Genomic DNA, 22,067 nt, shown 5'->3' on the forward strand with positions numbered 1-22,067 from the left:
TAATACAGCACATAGCCCAGCACATCTAGGAGAGAAAGCGATGTTAGACAGTTTACAAAATCTCTGGAGCAATAAACACTTACGAGCAGCAGCAAAACAGAAAGTGCGTACTTGCATGATCTGTTGTCAGTTCAATCCAGGTAAAAGCGTCCCTGTAGAGCAAGGTGGATTTCATCCTCCCGATCACCCTTTTGAAGTCCTCCAGATGGATTATATCCAGATGGACCGATGTCGAGGATTCAAGTATGTCCTTGTAGTTGTTTGTGCTTTGTCCCGTTGGACCGAAGCATACCCAGTTCCAGACTATACTGCTCCGACCACTGCCCGGCAGTTGGTTCGTGAATTCTTCCCACGATACGGTTTGCCTCGTGTCGTATACTCAGATAATTGACAACCCTTCTCGTCCGAGTTAATGAAGCAGGTTTCTTTACTGTTAGGTTACCAGTGGAAATTCCATTGTGTCCGACATCCTGAAGCCGCAGGCCTTGTAGAAAGGCATAACCAGACACTAAAGATCCGACTTGCAAAAATATGTCAGGAGAAAGGGGTCGACTGGATAGTCGCCCTGCCAGTGGCACTATTCTACATGAGGATGGTCGCCCACTCAAGATCAGGGCTATCCCCGTACGAAGTGGTTTTTGGCAGACCACCGAATATGTGGGGGACGCCCATTCCGAAAAAGATCACTGACGTTGATTGTAACATGTTGACAGATTACCTTGCCTCCTTGATGTCTGCACTCCAATCATGTCGTTCACAGGTTGCCGCAGCCTTCCCTGACAACACTGATGTAAAGCCGCACGAGGTCCGTCCTGGGGACCTGGTACTGGTCCGAAATTTCGACAGAAAGAGTCCGCTGGAGCCCCGCTGGAAATCTCCGAAGACCGTCCTTCTCACCACGAGGACCGCCGTGAAGATTGAGGGGAGAAAGGGGTGGGTCCACACGAGTCATGTGAAAAATTTTTTTGAACTGAAACCTGATCGAGACTCGTCCACCCCCACCAAAGACTGTGTTGAGCCAAAAGACTTTACAGTAACCGAACGAGAAAAAACTCCCCAAGAAGAGTACAGGTCGAAACTCCGATCTAGCAAGTCAGACAGTTTAATTGTTTAAGTCCTCCCCTAGGTGAATCGGTTAAATAGTTTCAGACATGTATCCCCTAGATCGAGATAGAGAGAGACAAGTTAAAAAAGGTGCATATTGTAAATCACTCCGTAGTCACTGTATAGTGACACTATTAATCATGTTTATTCTAAGTATTTTAGTTATTGTTGCTAGCCTTCTGCTACCTATCTACTGGCCTATTTTCAAGCGTGAACAATCTGTTTACAATGTCTCTGCTGAACACACTTTTAGTGAATTACCTGCACACGAACTCTCTTACAGACTTGCGCTGCGCAACAATACATTCATTAGTATGTTACACCACTCCCATCAGACGAACAATGCTACAGACTGCTGGATATGTGGCCGACTCCCTCCCTACCAGAATTACATGGGAGCTCTGCCCCTTTTTCCGTACCCGTTCACTCATAATGGCTCCTGTGGGGCATGGTTTAAAATAATTAATTCCTTAGATCCTGATATTGCTGTTTTCGATGGGGGCTGGGTTTGGGGAAACTTGAACTTAGTCCTGCTCGACGTCTGTTACCCTGATAAGGAGGGACTCCCCACTCGAATAGGAACTGATCTAGAAAATGAAGTATATGGATTAGGTAACTACACAATTAGCCTTATGATCCTTACTGTTGAATCCGAAGCTGCACCAGTTCTGCCCCATATGCTAGTATTACCAGTCACTGGTGAATTATGTGTCCGAAAGAAAGGTTCAGTACACTTAGGTCATAGTAAATGCACTACTGTGGTCGAATTCAGTGACCATGGTAAATCGTCCTTCAAAGCTATCAGTCACTCCTATTTTGTTTGTGGTCATACCGCATACATACGTTTGCCTCCAGATTGGGATGGTACCTGTTATATTGCATTCCTTCTGCCACCTGTTTTTCTAGCTCCCCCTGATTACCATAGAAATACAAATCTTGTAAAGAATAGACCCAAAAGAGATATCCCACTTGTCGACTACACAGAAACGGCATGGGAACAGTACACTGATTTTAACAAGGGATTCTTTTTCTTTTTAGGACCTGTCCAAAACAGTAAATTAATACGTAGATTAACTAGGACACTTGAAGTTGTAGTACATGAAACTGCCTCCGCTTTAGGTAACTTAACAGAGGAGCAATCTGCTATGCGGGTTGTTGTCCTTCAAAATCGTCATGTTATTGACGTCATCTTGGCAGATAGAGGTGGAGCCTGTAAGGTCATCGGGTCAAGTTGCTGCGTTTTCATCCCACAAAATGCGCCATCTGTCTATCAAGCTATTACCCGTCTGCATAAAATTGCAAATCAGATACATCAGAATCCAGGCACCTGGACTTGGTCCGGTTGGTTCTGGACAACGTTAACTGCTTGGGGATGGAAGATCCTATCCTTCCTAGGTTTTGGCCTTGTCATAGTATTCAGCTGCTGCCTGTGCCTACAGTGTGGGCCGGCGATATGTGGACTGTGTGCCACATCGTGCATTGAACATTCCAGTTTCCTCTCAAACCGTCAAAGAAAGAAAGATGAGCAAATGATGTTGCAAGAACAAACTGATCAATTTATGATGATTAATATATCATGAAGGGTCCGTAGGGAACAAGGAGGGAATGAGGAAATATAAATTTTATGGTCAAGATGTGTTCCCTAGCGCGCACCCCACCGTCTCCATGTACGAATAAAGGTGCATGTAACTTCCCTCCTGTACCAGCTATGAAGACGCAAATACATTTGCGTCCAACGTTAACATGTCCTCTTTCAGACCCACCTTGAATGGGTTGAATGGTCCGTTCCTAAGTATGCTATGCCAACGTCTTTTTGTAGTGTACTTCTACGTTTTTCAGCTCTAGCTGAGTAGGCCCTGAATTTCTGCCACCGAGCCTCTTCCTTGGCTTCTGACTCCAAGGGCCTCTGCCCAGGCTGCCTCTGTACCCGTGAACTCTGACTTACTTTCAGCGCGGCCCCTCGCGCTCAGCTCAGCCTGCTGCCTGCCAAGATTGACTATAACCTTCGAGTTATCTGTTCCGCTCCCCGAAAATACATTCCTGCCTGCTAGTTTCAGTCAACATTCCCCTCAGCTGCAGAGCCAAAGGGCCGGCCTGTCTCTGTGCAAGTAATTCAAGTAATTCATAGCCCTTGTTGCCATGCTCCCATGGAAGGCCCTTGCCCCCACGCTTCTCATACAGACACTCAGGCGCTTATACACGCACTCACAGCGAGTATAGAATAACTTCTGCCCTAGAGACCTTTCCGCCCAGATAGCTTAGTTCCTAAACACCAGATATCCGATATGATAGAAGCACAAGTTGATCTGACATGCCAGACTTCTGTCTCTTTCCGTCAGTGTAAATGTCAAGTCCCCTGCACCCTCCAGCTTCACGTCAATCACACGTCATACAGTTGCGCGCGCATCCAAGCTTCCGATTTCTGCTGACACTGCAACATTTCTGGTAGTGCCACCCCTTTTGTGACGCCTACCTGTGACGTTTCTAGCACACACCTCTAGTTCACGCCTTCTGATTACGCACTTGTAACACGTGTATACTGTTATCTTGTCTTCTCTCAGCTGTTACGCCCATTACAACTGTTTCTTATGACATAGATTAAGTATATAAGCTATGTAATGTAATAAAGCATTGCTCTATCCCTTCTGACACCCCTGTGGTGGTCAGAACATGATATCCTGGTCAAGACCATTCCTTTTTAAGGAATAAAAACCCCTAAGAACTCTAACACCACGGACTCTGTTTTCTTTCTTTCCGATTGAGTTATTATTGATTAAGTACTTACCTGCATAGAAATTAAGAGAGTAAATTAATTATTTACGTCACTCCAGGTGGGATTTCCAAAACTGAACCCAATACTCAAGTTGAAGACTTGACCTGAAGCCAACGCTCCAGGTGGGGCCTCAAGAAATTAAGCAAACGCTGCAGGTGAGGTCTCCAGAACTGAATCGAAGCCAACACTCCAGGTGATGCCTTCAGAGCTGAAGCCAACACTCCAGGAGAGTCCTCCAGAACTGAAGCCAACACTGCAGATGAGGCCTCCAGAGCTGAAGCCAAAACGCCAGGGTGGGGCCTCCAGAGCTGAAGCCAACACTCCTGGAGAGGCCTCCTGAACTGAAGCCAACACTCCTGGAGAGGCCTCCAGAACTGAAGCCAACACTCCAGGAGAGGCCTCCAGAACTGAAGCCAACACTCCAGGAGAGGCCTCCCGAACACTCCAGGAGAGGCCTCCAGAACTGAAGCCAACACTCCAGGAGAGGCCTCTAGATCTGAAGCCAACACTCCAGGAGAGGCCTCCAGATCTGAAGCCAACACTCCAGGAGAGGCCTCCAGATCTGAAGCCAACACTCCAGGAGAGGCCTCCAGATCTGAAGCCAACACTCCAGGAGAGGCCTCCAGAACTGAAGCCAACACTCCAGGAGAGGCCTCCAGAACTGAAGTCAACACTCCGGAACGGAAGCCAACACTGTGGGAGAGCCCACCAGAATGGAAGCCAACACTGTGGGAGAGCCCACCAGAATTGAAGCCAACACTCCAGGAGAGGCCTCCAGGACCGAAGTCAACACTCCAGGTGAGGCCTCTTCACCTGAAGCCTACACTGCAGGTGAGGTCTCCAGACCGGACAGCAATGCTACAGGTTATGCCTCCAGAACAGAAGTCAAGACTCCAGGTGAGGTTTCCAAAACTCAACCCAATACTGAAGTTGAAGACTCTTGACCTGAAGCCAACACTCCAGGTGAGGCCTCAAGAAATGAAGCAAACACTGCAGGTGAGGTCCCAGAACTGTATCCAAGCAAATACTCCAGGTGAGGCCTCCAGCGCTGAAGCCAACACTCCGGAAGAGGCCTCCGGAAGGGAAGCCAACACTGTGGGAGAGCCCACCAGAACGGAAGCCAACACTCCAGGAGAGGCCTCCAGAACCGAAGCCAACACTCCAGGTGAGGCCTCTTCACCTGAATCCTACACTGCAGGTGAGGTCTCCAGACCTGACAGCAACGCTACAGGTTATGCCTCCAGAACAGAGGTCAAGACTCCAGGTGAGGTTTCCAAAACTGAACCCAATACTGTAGTTGAAGACTCTTGACATGAAGCCAACACTCCAGGCTAGGCCTCCGGAGCTGAAGCCAACACGCCAGGCGAGGCCTCCAGAGCTGAAGCCAACACGCCAGGCGAGGCCTTCAGGGCTGAAGCCAACACGCCAGGCGAGGCCTTCAGGGCTGAAGCCAACACGCCAGGCGAGGCCTCCAGAACTGAAGCCAAAACTCCAGGCGAGGCCTCCAGAGCTGAAGCCAACACTCCAGGTGAGCCCTCCATAGCTGAAGCCAACACTCCAGGTGAGGCCTCCAGAACTGAAGCCAACACTCCAGGCGAGGCCTCCAGAGCTGAAGCCAACACTCCAGGTGAGGCCTCCTGAATTGGACATAAAACTACTTACTGGCCTCCAGCATTTTACAGTGTGTGTGTAGCGTATTAAGGCACTGCTTGCATCCTGATCTTACGGTGGTATCTGGTTAGAGTGGGCACACTGCACGCTTGTATTGTAATTTTTTTGTAATTGCATTTATATAGCGCTTACTACCCCTGACGAGGTGTCAAAGCGCTTTTTCGGCGAGTAGCACGCTACTCCAAGACCCATAGAGGATTAGAGTTGAATTAGTATAGTGAAGCATGCAAGTACATTTTAAGAGGTAGAAAGGTTTGTTTTTAGGTTTCGCCTATTATCATTCGCTTGCGAATGTAATAGGCGAGAATTCAAGTGCTCCATCGACTCGTCAAACCACTGCGGTTTTTTCACAGTGCATGTGAGTCACGTGACCACAAAAGCGGGTCACGTAACCACACAAGCACGCGCATCTCCCTAATCCGCCAGCCACACTTCTCCTCCCCTCGCTCGCATTCCCGCCCCCCCACCAGGCTCTCCCGCCCCCATCCGGCTTCCCTCCACGCATCTCCCTAATCCGCCTGCCACACTTCTCCTCCCCTCGCTCGCATTCCCGCCCCCCCACCAGGCTTTCCCGCCCCCCCACCAGGCTCTCCCGCCCCCATCCGGCTTCCCTCCACGCATCTCCCTAATCCGCCTGCCACACTTCTCCTCCCCTCACTCGCATTCCCGGCCCCCCACCAGGCTCTCCCACCCCCATCCGGTTTTCCTCCGGCCATTTGCCAGCATTGCGAGGCCATTTGCCAGGAGCTCTCCCCCGCCCGCAGCTTGACAATGTAAACTCCTATCGCTACAATGCGTATCAGTTTGCAGTTAGTAATCTCTCTTAAACTGCCTATGTACTCCCACCCACACAGAAATAGTACTGCGACTGCCTAATTTCTATCTAAGTTTGCATCTGTTTCTCACTAGAGCTAGGGGTTGCACACGCTTCCCCTGGCACAGTCGTACTCCGTTAACATATTGGATTTTACGCATGCCCGACCAGTGAAGCCCCCAGGCACCTCGGGTGTAACCCCACCCTCTCGCAGATGCGGGACTCCTGATTACGGTTACTAAAGGACTTGTAATGCAGTCTGTTCTCTAGGAACGTTTACCTTGCCATCAAGTCCAATGGAACAGTATTTGAAATGTGCGGCAGTGGCCGACTGCATCACCACATGCCGCCGGAGCTTAACGCAGGAACTTTTAACCACAGCGGGCAGCACCTCATCTGTTTACTTGTTATGTAGTGAAATGTGCGACAAGGTGCATGGCAAAATTAAGAGTGGGTTTGTGACAAAATCTTAATTGAGGGCGGTCGCTCTACACGCATGACGCTGACATTCTAAGCATTGACTCTTGAGGCTAGAACCAAAATCGTTCATTGTGATGATATGAAAGTCCCAGGTTCAAATCCAGGCACGGCCATCCCACCCCTTCATCCAGTCAAGGTCAACCAAAAAATAACAGGCAGTCCCGTATGAGCTCACCAGAGAGGGGAATCATGTACTCTCGATCAAAGCGCTATAGCGCATTCCCGTTTGAGATGCTAATCAACAACCAGTCAAACATCACTGGCTCAGGTTTCATCATCGGGGCGGCCCCAGAAAGCAGGCACATAATTATATTATTGACATTTCACGGGCGGGGCCTTGGAGTACGCTTTACACACTAGAACCACCACTCCCCTCGGCCCCTCCCCTACAGGAAGGCTCTGACACGCACCACACCCCCTCCCGGGAGCTCCTGTCCGGCCTGTGGTGCAGGCGAGAGGCAGTCTTGACTTCTTCGCTAGTCTCTGGGCCACTTAGATTTCTGTGGGAATCCAAAAACCCTTAAGCAAAACAAGCACTGCCGTTGCCAATAGGTTTCGCATTTGGAAAGTTGGAGCAATTAGTTTTGTAAATGACATTTTATATTTATATATCGTTATTGGCATTGTCAATAACAATTTATAAATATAAAATGTCATTTACAAAACCAATAGCTCCAACTTTCCAAATGCGAAACCTATTGGCAACGCCAGTGCTTGTTTTTGCAGAGTTTTATATAGCGCGAACTAGACCCGAACCGAATCGGGCATCAGAGCGCTTTACATAGCACCAGTTATGTTACATGAGGACACACATTTATTTTTTAGGCACGGGGAGAGCAAGTGATTTGCACAGAATCACAGGAGGTTTTGGCGTTGTTACAGAGACTCGAACCCAGATCTCCGAGGTCGAGCACCCTAGCCATTATTTGGATTTGGAATGATAGCAGAAGGATAGAGGAGGAAAAAAGGTTTGTATTTATGTAGCGCTCGTTACCCCTGATGGGGTGTTGAAGCACTCTACTCGGGAAGCCCATAAAGGATTAGTGGTGAATTAGTATGGTGACATATGAAAGTAATCTCAGTAGTGGATATTAGTCAGTTATTTGGAGTAAGAAGGATAGCGGAGGGATAAAAGGGAAAGAAAGGTTTGCATTCACATAGCTCTATAGGTATAACGGCATGTACCGAGTAAAGAGGCGCTGATCTAGTCGACAAAGATTTGTGAATCAAAGGCAGCGAACACGCCGATACCTGTAGCCTAAAAAGTAGAAGCATCTTATTTGTTGGCTCTTTGTGCATGCCAATACCTGTTCTGTGCAGTACACTTGCCAAGTAAACCAGCATGTTCAGTTCATTAGGTATGTGTAGATATGAGTGAGCCAAAGTGCATTGTGGGACATGTGGTCCAGTGTTGACTGGGGATGTCCACACTGGTATATAGAGGATTGTGTAATGTCGGGCGCTAGGCCCACATGCTGAACAAGGATCGTGACACAGGGACTCTGGTAACTGGGTGCAACTGGCCCAGAGCACGTGCGCTCGGCCACTTTTATTTAAGCAGCGTCACCTGACCGGTGACGTCGGTGGTGGGTGGGTGCACAGTGTAGTACAAACACTCAGGCCGACCGACACGTCCCCGCAGGGGACACAAGTAAGAGGGCACGTCACTTAGGACTGGTGTGGGCGGGGGAGAGTATATATTCCTCCCCCGCCCACCTAGCGGCCTCTTTGTCCGCTGTCCCCTCACCCAGACGCCGTTTGGGTGCTCTCTGGTCGCTCGTCCAGAGGCCCGGTTTGGCGTCCGTCGGTGTACTGTTTTCCTCCAGTCGGCAACTTGGTTTCTCTTGCGGTGAGTCGGGATGTGATTTTATCGCCGTTTTCAGGCGAGGGGACAGTGGGGGTGCAGACGTCATGCTGCGGGCCGCGTGCCCTATGCCCCTGCCCTGCATCCTTGGAGGTATTCCGGTGCATGGCATCGGTTATGTGCGGGGGCATAATGGAAGTTAGTTACCTAAGCACTCTCCAAAACTATATAATTATCTACCTCATATCTATATGTTATTCAATGGTTATCATCCTGTTAATATTTCTATCATACTTTTATGTGAAGCGCTCTGATACCCACGGGTCTTGTTCGCGCTATATAAAACTTTTCAATAAATAAATAATAATAAATAAATAAATAAATAAATTGGCACTTTTCTCAGGGCGCTCGTGGGGAACATCAAGATGTCCAGCATTCTCAGTTAGTGCTCGACTGGAATCGCGCTAGTTTTGGTGCGCTCATTATGGTGCGTGTTCAATTGTGTTACACAACTTAGATGCCCTTGGCTGGGCTTATGCGGGCCTCGCTTTAAGATCACCTCTTGTTCTCTGAAACATGTACTGGATGCGAAGGCTGGATATAAACTGGAGGAGTGTCATTTACATCGGATATTGGAAAAGGATAGTTCAACTTGTAGATAGGGGAGGGGACCCTTCGTCTGAGGGTGTGACAGTGTTTTGGTTTTCTTGGACAGTTTCCCTGTCCAAGGAAGTTGCTGTCACATGAGTGTAAACATTTTGAGATACGATACTATTTTGAAAGGCAGATGCTATGCAATTTGACTCCTGGCCTCGCCAGTTAGTTCAGTGATTTTCGCATTGCTCCTTGCCCAGTTAACCAGACCTCTTCTCATCAGTTGTACGTTGGATCCTACCCTCGTGCTTGTTTTGGGTTTATTTATACGTTTTATTTAGCGCAGGTTTTACCAATAGGTGTCGGAGCGCTTCTCTAAGGATCAGAACGGATACAGGAGATCTTTTAAAGTGTACTTATCATATAGCAAACGTTACATTAAATTAGGCAACCGTGTTATTCGTGTGCCAACAAATTACAAGAGGTAGCACACGGTGCATTCAGGAGGAATAAGTGTCAGTTGTGCAGGTTACTAAAGCTACAAAGTACACTTAAAGGTACTATACTGCAATATATGGAGGACACTATCACAAGTACTTATGTTACGTATGCACTGGTGGCACTTGTGCAGGTATCGAAAACTCCTTAATGTAAGAGGTAGAGAACAGGGTGTTTCAAGAGATAATTGACGTGTAGATGTTACATACGAGTACCAAACACAGGTAGAAGGATTCACTGCATTACCTGGCAGAACACACTGGGAAGGCACGTCTTAGTCTCGTAAAGTAGAATTTACTATTATGGAAGGACTTCTTTCGGATAATAGAGAAGGCAATGGGGCTTTTGTAAGTCCGGCTTTCACTGTGCGGCTTCACTGCGGACGGGCGGCCGCATGGCGCGCGCTGATTCCAAGTAATTGATATTACCAGCACACTTTGGTTCGGTCCCTTCGGCCGTGTAATATCTCAGTGTCAGTAATGATAACCAGGTTTTAATTTTCACCGGGCGGGTGCGATCTAGTCGTCTGGCGGGGGGGGGGGGGGGGGGGGGGGGGGGGGGTCTAAGCGGTAGTGTCATGGCACCCCAGCCTGGTGGCCATTTCCCAGCGTTGCCGCGAGGCTCGTCGGCCATTTTCGGCCTCCCCCACCCCTTCCCTGTGGCCTTCTTTCATTAGGGTCAGAGGTCCAACGTCGATCAGGCGGGCTTACGCTTTCGTCCTGCTCCTGCCGCGATCGCTTAGGATTCATGTATCCTTCCGGAATTTTGCGATACTCAGCGCAGACTTTTCATTTAGAGTCAGAGCGCTTCTCAATAGGAACAGATTTCCCATTGGGGGCTCACTATTGGGCCTTTTGGGCCGCTTTCTATTACCAGAGAATATCCGCTTCAGCCGTCGCTTTTATTGTTTTATTTGGCTGCTGGGTCCGGGTAACCCGTGGTTTGGCCCCTGCTACCTCGAGGCGAATTGGGTTCCCATTTCACTTCAGGATGCGTGCTGATTGTTTTCGGTCGATTGATCTTGAGGTTAAATTTTTCCTGCTGCACGCACGTGTTCATATGGCGGGTTCAACATGGAGTGGCTAAGCATTCATGCATCGTTCGATCAGGTTTAAGTTAGGCATGTTCGGACGGGACAGAGGGCTGTCGCCTTGCAGGCGAGCGCGCATTGTACATAATGACGCAATTATCGCTCACACTCCACATAGGTGGTGGCTACTGAGTGCGACGAACACCTCTGCTTCTACCAGTGTAACCTTGCACAATGTTCGCTTTTATGCGTGTGTTCATGTGTATTGTTATGCTGTGTGGAGTCTCCTTATAGGGGTTGTCCGTAATTAAGTGGGACTTTCTGTCCATACACATTTACTGGAGTTTCTTTTGCCTCGCCGGTAGTTTTGCAACACTTAATTGGAGCAGATGGTTTTCTAGCGCTTGGCACGGCCGCAGGCACTTATGAAGGTGGCCTTTATAAGCGCCTCATGGTGGTGTGTTTTGTTCTATTGCTTTGCAGGTTTTGAAAAATTATGAGCGAAGGTTGTTGTTAGTACACTTTGAATTAAACTAGTGCCTACTCCGAGAAGTCTTCGGTCTGTTGCCTTGGTGCGTCTCTCTTTCTTCCGGGGCGAGTTGTAGTAACACCATGCATTGGAAGGTTTGGTGGCCTGTCCTCATGAGTTTTATTATGCCTTTATTTAGCACGGACGTTATATGAAGGTGTCAGGCGCTCCACATTAGGGACAGAACTGGTACATGGGAGCCTTTTAGTTAGCACCTCACTATATTCTTAACTAGATACAGGGAGCTAAGTGACGTACGCGGGCAATGAATAATAGAAGTAGCTTTCGGTGCATTGCAGGAGGATAAAGTGACATGAGTGCGGGTTTCTCAAGCGTACTTTGTGCATGCAGTTGTTTTGGCTGCATCACATGGCAGTAGTCTAACATGTACAAAAAGCTACGTAAGCAACGGTGGCACTTTTGCAAGTAAAGGAAGCAAGCACGATGTAGGAGTTAGCAAACAGTGTGACACAAGTCAAAGTGAAGTGTGCATGTTTCAAAAGAGTGCCAAATATAGGTAGGAGGATATTACTGCAGTCTTTGACAAACTCTCAACCCGCCAGTACTGGGTAGATACTTCCATAGTCAAGGTGTCTTTCCTCTCCTACTTTGGGGCCTTCCTTCTCATAGGAGAAGGCACAGATTGATTTTGGAAGTCTCTTTTAGGGAGGAGAATTTTTTAGATCAGCCTGTAGGCATGGGACAAGGAGGTGTGCCTGGTAGAATAGTAAGGGGACGAGTTGTTTGCGATTCTTCATCACACATATAGGCTATCGGTCATCTCCTGACTTAGCACACGAACAACTGACTTACTTTCTTGACACAATAATACACTTCTGCCTCGGTCGCCACGCAAGGGTTGGTCCCTCTGTACTCCTTCCTAGTATGTAATAGGAACTAACTAGTTTTCGTAACAGATAAACCTGCATTACCTTGGTAGCGTGGGGGCATTGTTGGCCCCTGCCTGATTGCAGAGAACATAATTGATATGTGAAGGGGGGCAGGGCTGCTAATCGCTGTTTATTGTCTCACATGCAGGAACCGTCCTGTGGAACCGCATGACCCACATGGGGGGGCCACCTGAAATAGCTACAAGTATAAGGGTGAGGCACACTGGGGAAGGGGCAGTGAGCTGGGGTCTGGGTCTCCCAGGTCCTCCCCAGGAGTCATGGCTGGCCCTATTGTGGGGCGCGCAGGTTACGCTCCATGGAAGGAATACTTGGAGTCCACTGTTGAAGCTGACCAGAGCAGATAGTCCTGTGCAATAACAGGATGTTTTCTCGTTCAAGACTAGATGTGATTCTATTGTCACTCACCATTGTGCAATGGTCATTCCAGTCTTCGCATTTGAAGTATCGACTTAGTAGCATGACACAACACTACTCCTGCCTCGGGCGATGGATGTAATTTGTGGCAACTAAGAAGCATGGACTAAGCCAGAAGATGGGCTTGTTGTAGTAGTAGTGCTCCTCTTGTAGTAATTATAGTGAGGCAATGGTTAGTTGGGATTTCCCAGGTAATCTTCAACACACTGCCTGAACACACTGGGTAGCCCTGTTGATTAGTTGGGCCTGCATAAGCCACACCTATCCTCCTATAATCTGTCCCACACTGAGACCCTTTCCTAGCTGTATCTCAGAATCATAAGTTTCTTTTACGCAGGCCCATTGGCATGCAGGTTATGCGTGAGCAAACTGCACAGATTTTGGGCCTGCCTTAGCCGCACATACCTCCGTCAGCCTCACCCCACTGAGACCTTTTCAAGTCTGACTCCGCAACAGGTCTGGCCGATACTACGCAGCCTCTACCTGGCTCCACCTCACTGGATGCAAGTTGGTGCGTTTTTGGACAGTTAGGCGCTTGGTTTGGCTGACCTCACTTGTGGGGGTCCCGAGGTTGGCAGGCAAATTTCTACAGTCAAATCTACAGCTAAGTATTGTCACGCAGTGGACTGCCCTCGACTATGACCACGGGTAAGTTTTACCTAGACAGTAGTTCATTTGGTGGTTATTCTAGGATTAACGTAGGGTTCCCGTTGCAGTGTTCTTTTGCCAGGGAGACCCCACGGTGACTTTCAAGTCTGGCCCCGCGTCGGGTCTGACTGATACAACAAGCCTCTATCTGGCTCCACTTCTCTGGACACAGGATAGTGTGTTTGTGGCCAAGTAGGTGCCTGGTTGGCTGATTTTACTTGAAGGGTCCCAAGGTGGCAGGAAAAATTCAACAGTCAATATTCAACAACTAGGATTGGCACGCTGGGAGGGCCTGTGGCGAAGTCCACGGGTAGGCTGTTACCTGACAGTATTTCATTTGGTGGTTCTTTCAGGTACCTAAGTAGGGTTCCCTTTTGCAGTTTCACAGGCCAGGAAGTAAAAGTGAGTAAGTAATAGTTCCGCGAGCGGCACTATATGTATACACAGCTGGATAGGCTGCTTGTTATAAGCTTCATAGGGTCCAATGAAGGACAGGCAAAGGGGGACGATTTGTACAAGTGACAAACATGAGGAGATACTCTTCTCAGTGTTAAAGGGATGTTGCCTAAGCAAAACTCAAAACGGCCTTGTACGCATGATGGAGAAGCTTGTGGCCACGAAGTGAGTAGTCCAACTAATGTTATTGGGCACCAGGCACCATAATGAGGCACTTCGTATTTTGAGGTATTTTGTATGTTTATGTACTTGTAGGGCCCGGAGGGGGCAGGTACTAGCAGTATTTATACATACTGCAAGGAAAAAACCAATGTCACTCTTTGTGCACTGAACTAATGGAAATGTCACACATAGCACTTTAACCCGTGTATCCCTGTTAAAGGGTGGCCAGTTCGTGGTCGGCTATGCAAGAAAGCTTTATCTTGTGCAACTAAGCAACATTGACTATGTCAACAGATGGGGTGTTGGAAGTGCAGGTATGCACCACGGGATGGTTCATCTAGATCGTCTTAGACAGTCTACAAGTCCTGCCCTTTAGACAGGTTTTGGCTCATGTGACCATCTGTCTTGCTTAGTTGGGGTGCATTATGTTGAAGGGAGCAAGGGGGGAGAGCTTATTTTGGCACATTTTACTGGAAGTAGGCTTGTGGGGCATCTCTCTGCTCTCTTATCTGGCATGTTTTCGGCTTTGACCCCCTGTGGGTTCGCTGCAAGTTCATTTCCCCAGGGCTAGGTAGTCAACTTAGGGGGGCGGGCTGGCCTCAGACAGGCCTTGCCAGGTCAGAGGGACCCAAGCTTTAGCTAGAGCCTGTGGTGGTGATATTGTTCGAAACCCAGTCTGGGGGTTCTGGGCCAGTTTTCCCTCGCCATGCGCTGCGGGGTGCAGCGGGCTCTAGGTGCCTTTTGAAGATCAGGCAAGGGTATTCTGGACAGAGGTGCGTGTCACTGTATTTACACGTTCACAGACTGTTTCCAGCGGATGCTCCCTGTCCACCATATAGGGAACCTTGCTGACACGATCTTTCTAGTCGACACCATCCTGGTGTATTTATCAGGGTCCCAAGCGGTTAGCAGGGTCCGGGCATCTGTGACCAGCCCCTGGTTCAGCAAGCAGTGTAGGTTGACACTTTGCAAAATTTTGCAGTGTTTCTTGATCGGACCCAATACTTTTAATTCCCCATTCCTGAACGTGACAGCTGGTGTGTGCACCAAGGATCTTTCGTTATTTGTGCGCTGGCCATCACGGCATGTTATGGCACCTGATAGAACGACCACATTGAACTTACGGTGGGTCTTGACACCAGTGGGGGACAGGTAAATTCCAGTGGTTAGACATGCCTCCATCTCTGTAGGCTAGGCGCTAGTCAGGGGAGGCACTGGAGCCAATGCGCAGAAAGTCCTGCGCTGTGTGTAATTCAAGGGGCAGAGGAGACAGGGCGTCATTAGACTTGGGAGACCTTACGCCAAGCGCAAGGGGCTTCGGGAGGATATTTTTACACTGCCCGATTTACCTTGGACCGATTCTGGCTGGTTAGGGGGAAGAGGCCCTAGAAATAACACGCTAGAAATAGTAGGAAGAATGCCGGCCTTGATGGGGGACCCTGGCTGCGACGGTCGCCACTCCCAGGGCTGTGGCGGAGTTACAGGGCGATCCAGAGGTGGAAAGGTACCCGGGAGTACCCTCTTCAGGAGCACAAAGGATGCTGAGGCCTAATATCCCCAGGAAGTCTGTGCGGTGGACCCTGGGGGTGCGACAGCGCCCCGCTATCCTACGGGCAGTTGGAAACCTCTACAACCGGGGTCGCTTGAACGCTCCGCCCCTCGTAGGGAGGGGCGTGAGCAAGAGGGTGGACCAATGGTTCACCGGAAATGGGAGGGGCTATCTCCTCACCACAACCGCTAAGCAACGAATGGCTAAGGCCACATTGCAAATTGGCCTATCAGGTGGTAGGCCGCAAGGGGCGGCTTGCCTTGGGATCGTCTGTAAGATAACCCACCTTGTTGGCATGTGTATATGCTAATAAACCTGTAGCTACTTTTCTCCAACAAAAAGTTGTCTTGTCTGCTTATTTCTGCGACATGCATGTTGCTGCGAGCGGGCTGGTGAATGGGCCGATATTGACACTGTGGAAAATACTAGTGTGCTGACTGCATGTCACTACAGATTGTAGCAGGCGCTTGTACGGAATGAATCGGAGTGCACCATGGGATATCGGGCACTCCGTTTTAATAAGAAAGAGGAATACGAGGGCGAGAAGGCTAAGAAAAAAAATCGCAAGTGGATGAGGTATGTAAGCTTGCCATTGGAACGAGGACATCAGCTCTGTCAGCAAATCTCAGTGTGTGCCACTAGAGGGCAGTGTAACACAAGATGAAGCACTTATGTCTGCTAGGGTCGGTGAACCAGAATACAAAGCCAAAATCCTTCCACGATTGGTCGAACCCCCAGGCGACATCTGTAGAAGAAGAATACAGCAAGATAGCTCAGTGGGTTCAGGGCCTGCTGAAGACTATATTCTATAGGTCACAGCTTGAAGTCTCGAGCTATGCTGGAGAAATTAAAATCAAGGAGCAACACCCAGGCTCCATTCTTGAAATATGTCTTTCTGGCAAATAGGATGGAAGAAAACAAGGAGGGTGGAAGAAAACAAGGAGGGTGGAAGAAAAAATAGAAGGGTGGAAGAAAACAAAGATGGTGGAAAAAAAGGAGGGGGGAAGAAAGCACGGAGTTAAGAAAACAAAGAGGGTGAAAGGTTTCTATAGCGCGCAAATACCCGAACGTGTCTTAGCACTGGATGTAACTCATCAGGTGAGGTACACTGGGCGAGAGCAAAGCAGCTACACCTAAATGAAAGATTCAGTAAAGAGCCATGTCTTCCATTGCTTCCTGAATAGTAAAAGGATTGGCAGGGTAGAGTTAAAGGTGGAGAATTCCAGAGATTCCCCACACGGTAGGAGAACATCCTTCCACATCAGCTTGTTTTGTTAATTCTGAGGAGGATTATCATTTTAGCTTTATGGACCAGGCAAAGTGCCTTAAAAATGATCTTCTTCCTGACAGGTAGCCAATGTAGGCATTGCAATGATGAGGAGATAGATGCAAACTAAGGAATATTTTTAAGAGCATTCTGGCCGCTGCGTTCTGTAAGGATTGCAGTTTTTTCACCTTTTGCTTCGGGGTGCCCAAATAGAGGGCATTACAGTAATCAATCCTGGAGGTGACAAGTGCCACCATCACTGTCTTTGGTAGGTCCTGTGGGATGAATGGAAAAATCTTCTTAAGGACCCGAAGCAAAAAGAAACCCAAAGAGGTGATTTAATTTATTTGTTCTGAGATTCCAAGTTTAGTATAAAAAAATAACACCCAAGTTTCTCCCTTTTTGCACCGGCACTGGAAGCGGGCCAAGATCATCCGGCCACCAAGACGAGTTCCAGAATGTTGTGTCCTTTCCATAGAGAAAAACCTCATTTTTTTCCGGAGTTCTATTTCAGACAGTTCCTCTGTATCTAGCTAGCGATATGGGTCATATAGCTGAGAAAGTTGTGTTTCCTTTATGATGTTTGAAGATATAGACACTACTATCTGCTGCAGCACCACGAGTCCAAGCGCTGCGGCAGCACCACGAGTCCAAGCGCTGCGGCAGCACCACGAGTCCAAGCGCTGCGGCAGCACCACGAGTCCAAGCGCTGCGGCAGCACCACGAGTCCAAGCGCTGCGGCAGCACCACGAGTCCAAGCGCTGCGGCAGCACCACAAGTCTAAGCGCTGCGGCAGCACCACAAGTCTAAGCGCTGTGGCAGCACCACAAGTCTAAGCGCTGCTGCAGCACAAGTCTAAGCACTGCAGCAGGAGTCTAATCCGCCTGGCAATTAAGTACATCCCTAACTGTAGGCGAAGTGGAGGAGGCTCTTAGAATGGGCATTGCCTCTAAAGCCCCAGGCCCAGACGTGGTACCTTTGGACCTCTTTAAAAGAAATCCGGCACTTTGGGGCACTGTACTATTAAATGTCTTTAGAGCCATTATAACTGGCCAGACCCCACAATCTTTGAAGAAAGCTCTTTGTAGTGCTAATATTCAAAAAGGGAAATAGAAACGATCCGACCTGTTACAGGCCGATTTCCCTTATAGATGCCACATGTAAGGTGATGGGAGGGTGATTTTGGCACGCCTGGAGTTCTGGGCTGATATTACAGAACTGATATCACATACCCAATATTGGTTTAAGAAAGGAATGGGAACTGTCGAACAATGCCTCAACTTGTCCATGATCATGGGCAAGTACAGGAAGGCCATGGGAGCGTCGATCCACCTGGCTTTCATGGACTTGGCCTTTGCCTTCGACACGGTGTGCAGGAGCAAGTTGTGGGCACTGATGGAAGATATGGGCTTCGAGGAATCACTTGTCACTCTCCTCCGCAGACTACATGCTTCCACTTCTGTAGTCATCCGGTATGGCTCCGGGGGAAAGATGACAAAGCCCATCGTGTCGACAGAGGGGGTCCGGCAAGGCTGCATCCTAGCACCATTTTTATTTGTGGTTTATACAAATGGGCTGGAGCAGTTTTTGTTAAACAAACATTTGGACTTCCCAAAAATAGCAGGTGCCCAAGTACCTTTATTGTCGTATGCTGACTATATGGTCCTGATGAACTTGACTGCCAACAGCCTTCAGGGATGTTTGGATGCTTTCACCAAATATATGAAGTCACTAGATTTGAAGGTGAATTATATGAAATCCTTTGTCATGGTATGCGGGCCCAAATTAACGAAAATACACAATGAATGGGACAGCTATTGAGAAGGTAAAATATTTTTGTTATCTGGGAAATGTTTTTAATTCTAACCTAAATTGGAACCAACTTTTAGTATCTTGGGTGCAACAAGCTTCAAGAGTTATTGAGGGGCTGTTTCGATTTGCGGCCAAACTTGGTCATAAGCCTGTTGCAGAGCTGATAACCCTATACAAATCAAAATGTCTATCAGGAGCAACTTATGGTGCAGGAGTGTGGGGATATGAAAAAAATACACAGATCCGAAAAATTTAGATTTTTTTTTGAAGAGACTCTTTTTTTACTCCGTCTAGTTCGCCTACCTCATTTTGTCACTCGGAGGTTGGCATGGATACTATTACAGACAGAATACCCATGGCACTCCTGTTTTTATGGGGGAAGATCTGGTCTTCAGAGGAACTTAATTTCTCCCGACTTGTCTCAATAGATTGCATGAATCTAGACAATGCAATGGTGGTACCGTGGTTACGCTATGTTAAACAAACTTTATATAAATTAGGGTTTGAAGATTCTTATGATAAGCCTGAGTGTATACTGCCAAACATGAAAAAGTCCAAAAAGAAGCTTTCAGATCTGAGCTGAGTATATCTTCTAGGTCCACAGACAGACCGGACCCCCTATTTAAAAACAGCAACAATTTTATTTGTCTTTTAGCTTACCGGGAAATGCACGTTTTTTAATGACTAGATTTCGTTTAGGCACACTGCACTTTCTTGTGGCTTTTCCAAAACAGGTGGGGTGGTGTGAGAGGCTACCCCCCTGTCCTTGTAACAACACAGCCCAACAAAATACTATGCACCTTATGTTATTTTGCACATTATATAAAGACCCCAGGGTGCGTTTTCTTAAACCAATTTTAAACGAAAATTGTTTCCGCTCATAGAGAGGGTTTTAATTATTTACATTCCTTAGCAAATGTTTCCATTTGTAGCTCTGTGCTTAGTTTTATAAAAATTGTTTTGCTAATAAGGAAACGATATGCAATGTAAAAGTACGTAATTGGGTGTTTTATTGTCTGCGAAAGATATTATTTATGCTTTTTTGTAAATATTGCCTTATTTTACGATTGTATGTCTTCCTTGTGAACTTTTATGATTCATCTGGAATCGAATAAAGGTTTCTGACTGAGTCTAAGCACTAGACCAGAAATCTAAGCGCTGCAGCACAAGTATAAGTGCTGGACCATGAGGGGTCCTCAGGTATGGCCTTTGGGGGCTGTACCCAACCCTCTGCACGCCGGTGAGTCGTTTACCTCCTTCAGGGCACAGATTTCCTCCTGGGCCGACTGCAGCTGCTTCTTTAACTGCTCCACAGACCGCTGCAGTTTACGAAAAACTGGAAACTTCTGCACAACAGAGTTTAAAAAAAATAAAGAATTTGAGTCATTCACAGAACATACATAGAGGAAATGTGAGACATACAGGTAATGGGGAAAGGGATACAGGGATATAGATGTACAAGCTCTACAGCTAGTGACATTAAACTCCACCAATTGGAGGCTACAAAAGGTTTACAGAAGCCCTAAAAGGCCAGGCCCTGCACCCATTATGGTTACTGTTATCTGTGCCTCTTGGCGCCACCCGTAAAGTGCGCAGTCTGCATCTGGGTGCTATAAGTGGCCTGTTATTACGAATGGGTGCTGTCTACAAAAGGTTTGTGTTGCATTTATGCTGCACCTGGGTGCATCCAATTTACATCTGGGTACAGACTGCAAAATATACTGCCCTGCATCTGAGTTCAACGTGTCCAACTGCAGTTATTTTCCATCTGGGCGCGGTTATCCTCTACACCTGGGTGCAAGGGTGGAACTACTGGGAATTCGCCGAATGCAGATTGGGAATGATTTACTGCATTTGAGTCCTGACTGCATCTCAATATCAACTATCAAAGGTGAACTATAACTCACGCCCTCGCCATGCACTCGCATCTCAGGTCCTCACATATGACATCACTCGTGACATGATATATGACTTCATTAATAACATTGCTAATGACATCCAAAATGAAATTAAATCATTGATGACAACACTGTCCATGGCGGGGGCATGAATAGTATCAACTTTAGCGCACGAGTGAAAGTTACTTGAGATAACTATAACTAGTCAATTTCACAGTTTTCTGTTCCTTTAAGCTTTATTATATACACACAAACACCTATATATAAATCTATATATACACAAACACACCCCCCCACACACATATATATATATATATATATATATATATATATATATATATATATATATATATATATATATATATATATATATATATATATATATATATATACACACACACACACATGTATAATACCTACTGGCGATAACCAGTAGGAAGTTATAGTTAGGACCTACTTACCATAGGAAAAGCATTTTTTCTTTTGCCTGTAACTTTGGTGCTGTTTTACGAATATTCACAAACTTTTAAAAGTCGTTTGCCAGTCATTTCAGCTGGATTAAAAGTTTCAGTGTGATTCGGCAAGCATGTGCCCGAGAAAAAGGGAGAGTCCAAAATGTGTTTTCCCCATGCAATTTCTTATAGGGATTTAGAACATGGCTACAGCTCGAACCGCTGAACGAAATTACACCAAAGTTGGCAGAAAGCTAGTACTTAGTCCAGAAAAGGCCCTTTTTGTCATTTGCTGTAATTCCATTCAGTGGTTTTGGAGTTAATAAAGAAAAAAGATTAAAGAAAAATGTATCGCATATCCTCCATGGATCTCACAGATCTCTTGGTGAGATCTGATTGGCTCCCAACACTTCAACCAGGAAGTGCTGGCAGCCATCTTGAGACTCTGGGCAGGGTAGGAATAGCCTGTCCCCATAGGCCTGATGGTGGAGTGCCAATAGTTTTACCTGTCATGTCATTAACAGCTTAATATATGGTGAAATGCTAAGATTAAGAATCATCTGTAGTTGTGATTCCCACCACCAATACCATTACCACCAATACCACCAGTACAAGTACCACCACTACCACTAGTACTACCACCAGTACCACCACCAGTACCACCACTACCAGTATCACCACCACTACCAGCATCTCCACCAGCAGTACCAGTAGTACCAGTACCACCAATACCACCACCACCACCAATACCACCTCAACGCCTCTTGCTCACTAATAATATCAGGGGCACTGCACGAGGCCAGAGCTTAGCCGAGATCATCCCTCCCTCCACGGGTGCCATAAAGTACAGCCCGCCCTGCACCAGGAGATGAAGCCAGGCCCCCTACTACAGTTTGAGTGTTTTTTATGCCATAGCAATGACATTACGCAATGTCACACTGCACACTCAAATCATGGAGAGAGCAGGAAAAAGCACCCCCCCCCCACCCCACTCTTCCTCCCGAGCCACGACAGTGTAATCACAGAGCGAAAGGTGTTGGAGCGCTTTGTTATGGTTTATAGCTCGGATCATATGTAACTCACATCACAAGGGGTAGAGAAGGTCCCTTATTGCAATGCAATAGGTCTCGCATTTGCGAGAGTTTAAGCTATTAGTATTGTAAATGACAATGCCTTCTATTTAGGTTTTAAAAACCAAAAC

At 47.4% G+C, this 22,067-nt stretch overlaps 1 protein-coding gene across 4 annotated transcripts in view; it reads right to left on the reverse strand.

Moving 5' to 3' along the window:
* Positions 1 to 22,067, reverse strand: part of LOC147717801 (uncharacterized) — a 139,465-nt gene that overhangs the window by 37,177 nt on the left and 80,221 nt on the right. For all 4 annotated transcript variants that reach the window (XM_086924589.1, XM_086924590.1, XM_086924587.1 and 1 more), the window contains exon 3: positions 19,770 to 19,862. In XM_086924589.1, the coding sequence (XP_086780715.1) occupies positions 19,770 to 19,862 (93 nt within the window). The remainder of the gene's footprint in view (positions 1 to 19,769; positions 19,863 to 22,067) is intronic.

The sequence above is a fragment of the Lissotriton vulgaris genome, chromosome 5 (assembly GCF_964263255.1).
Source record: "Lissotriton vulgaris chromosome 5, aLisVul1.2, whole genome shotgun sequence".
NCBI lineage: Eukaryota > Metazoa > Chordata > Amphibia > Caudata > Salamandridae > Lissotriton > Lissotriton vulgaris.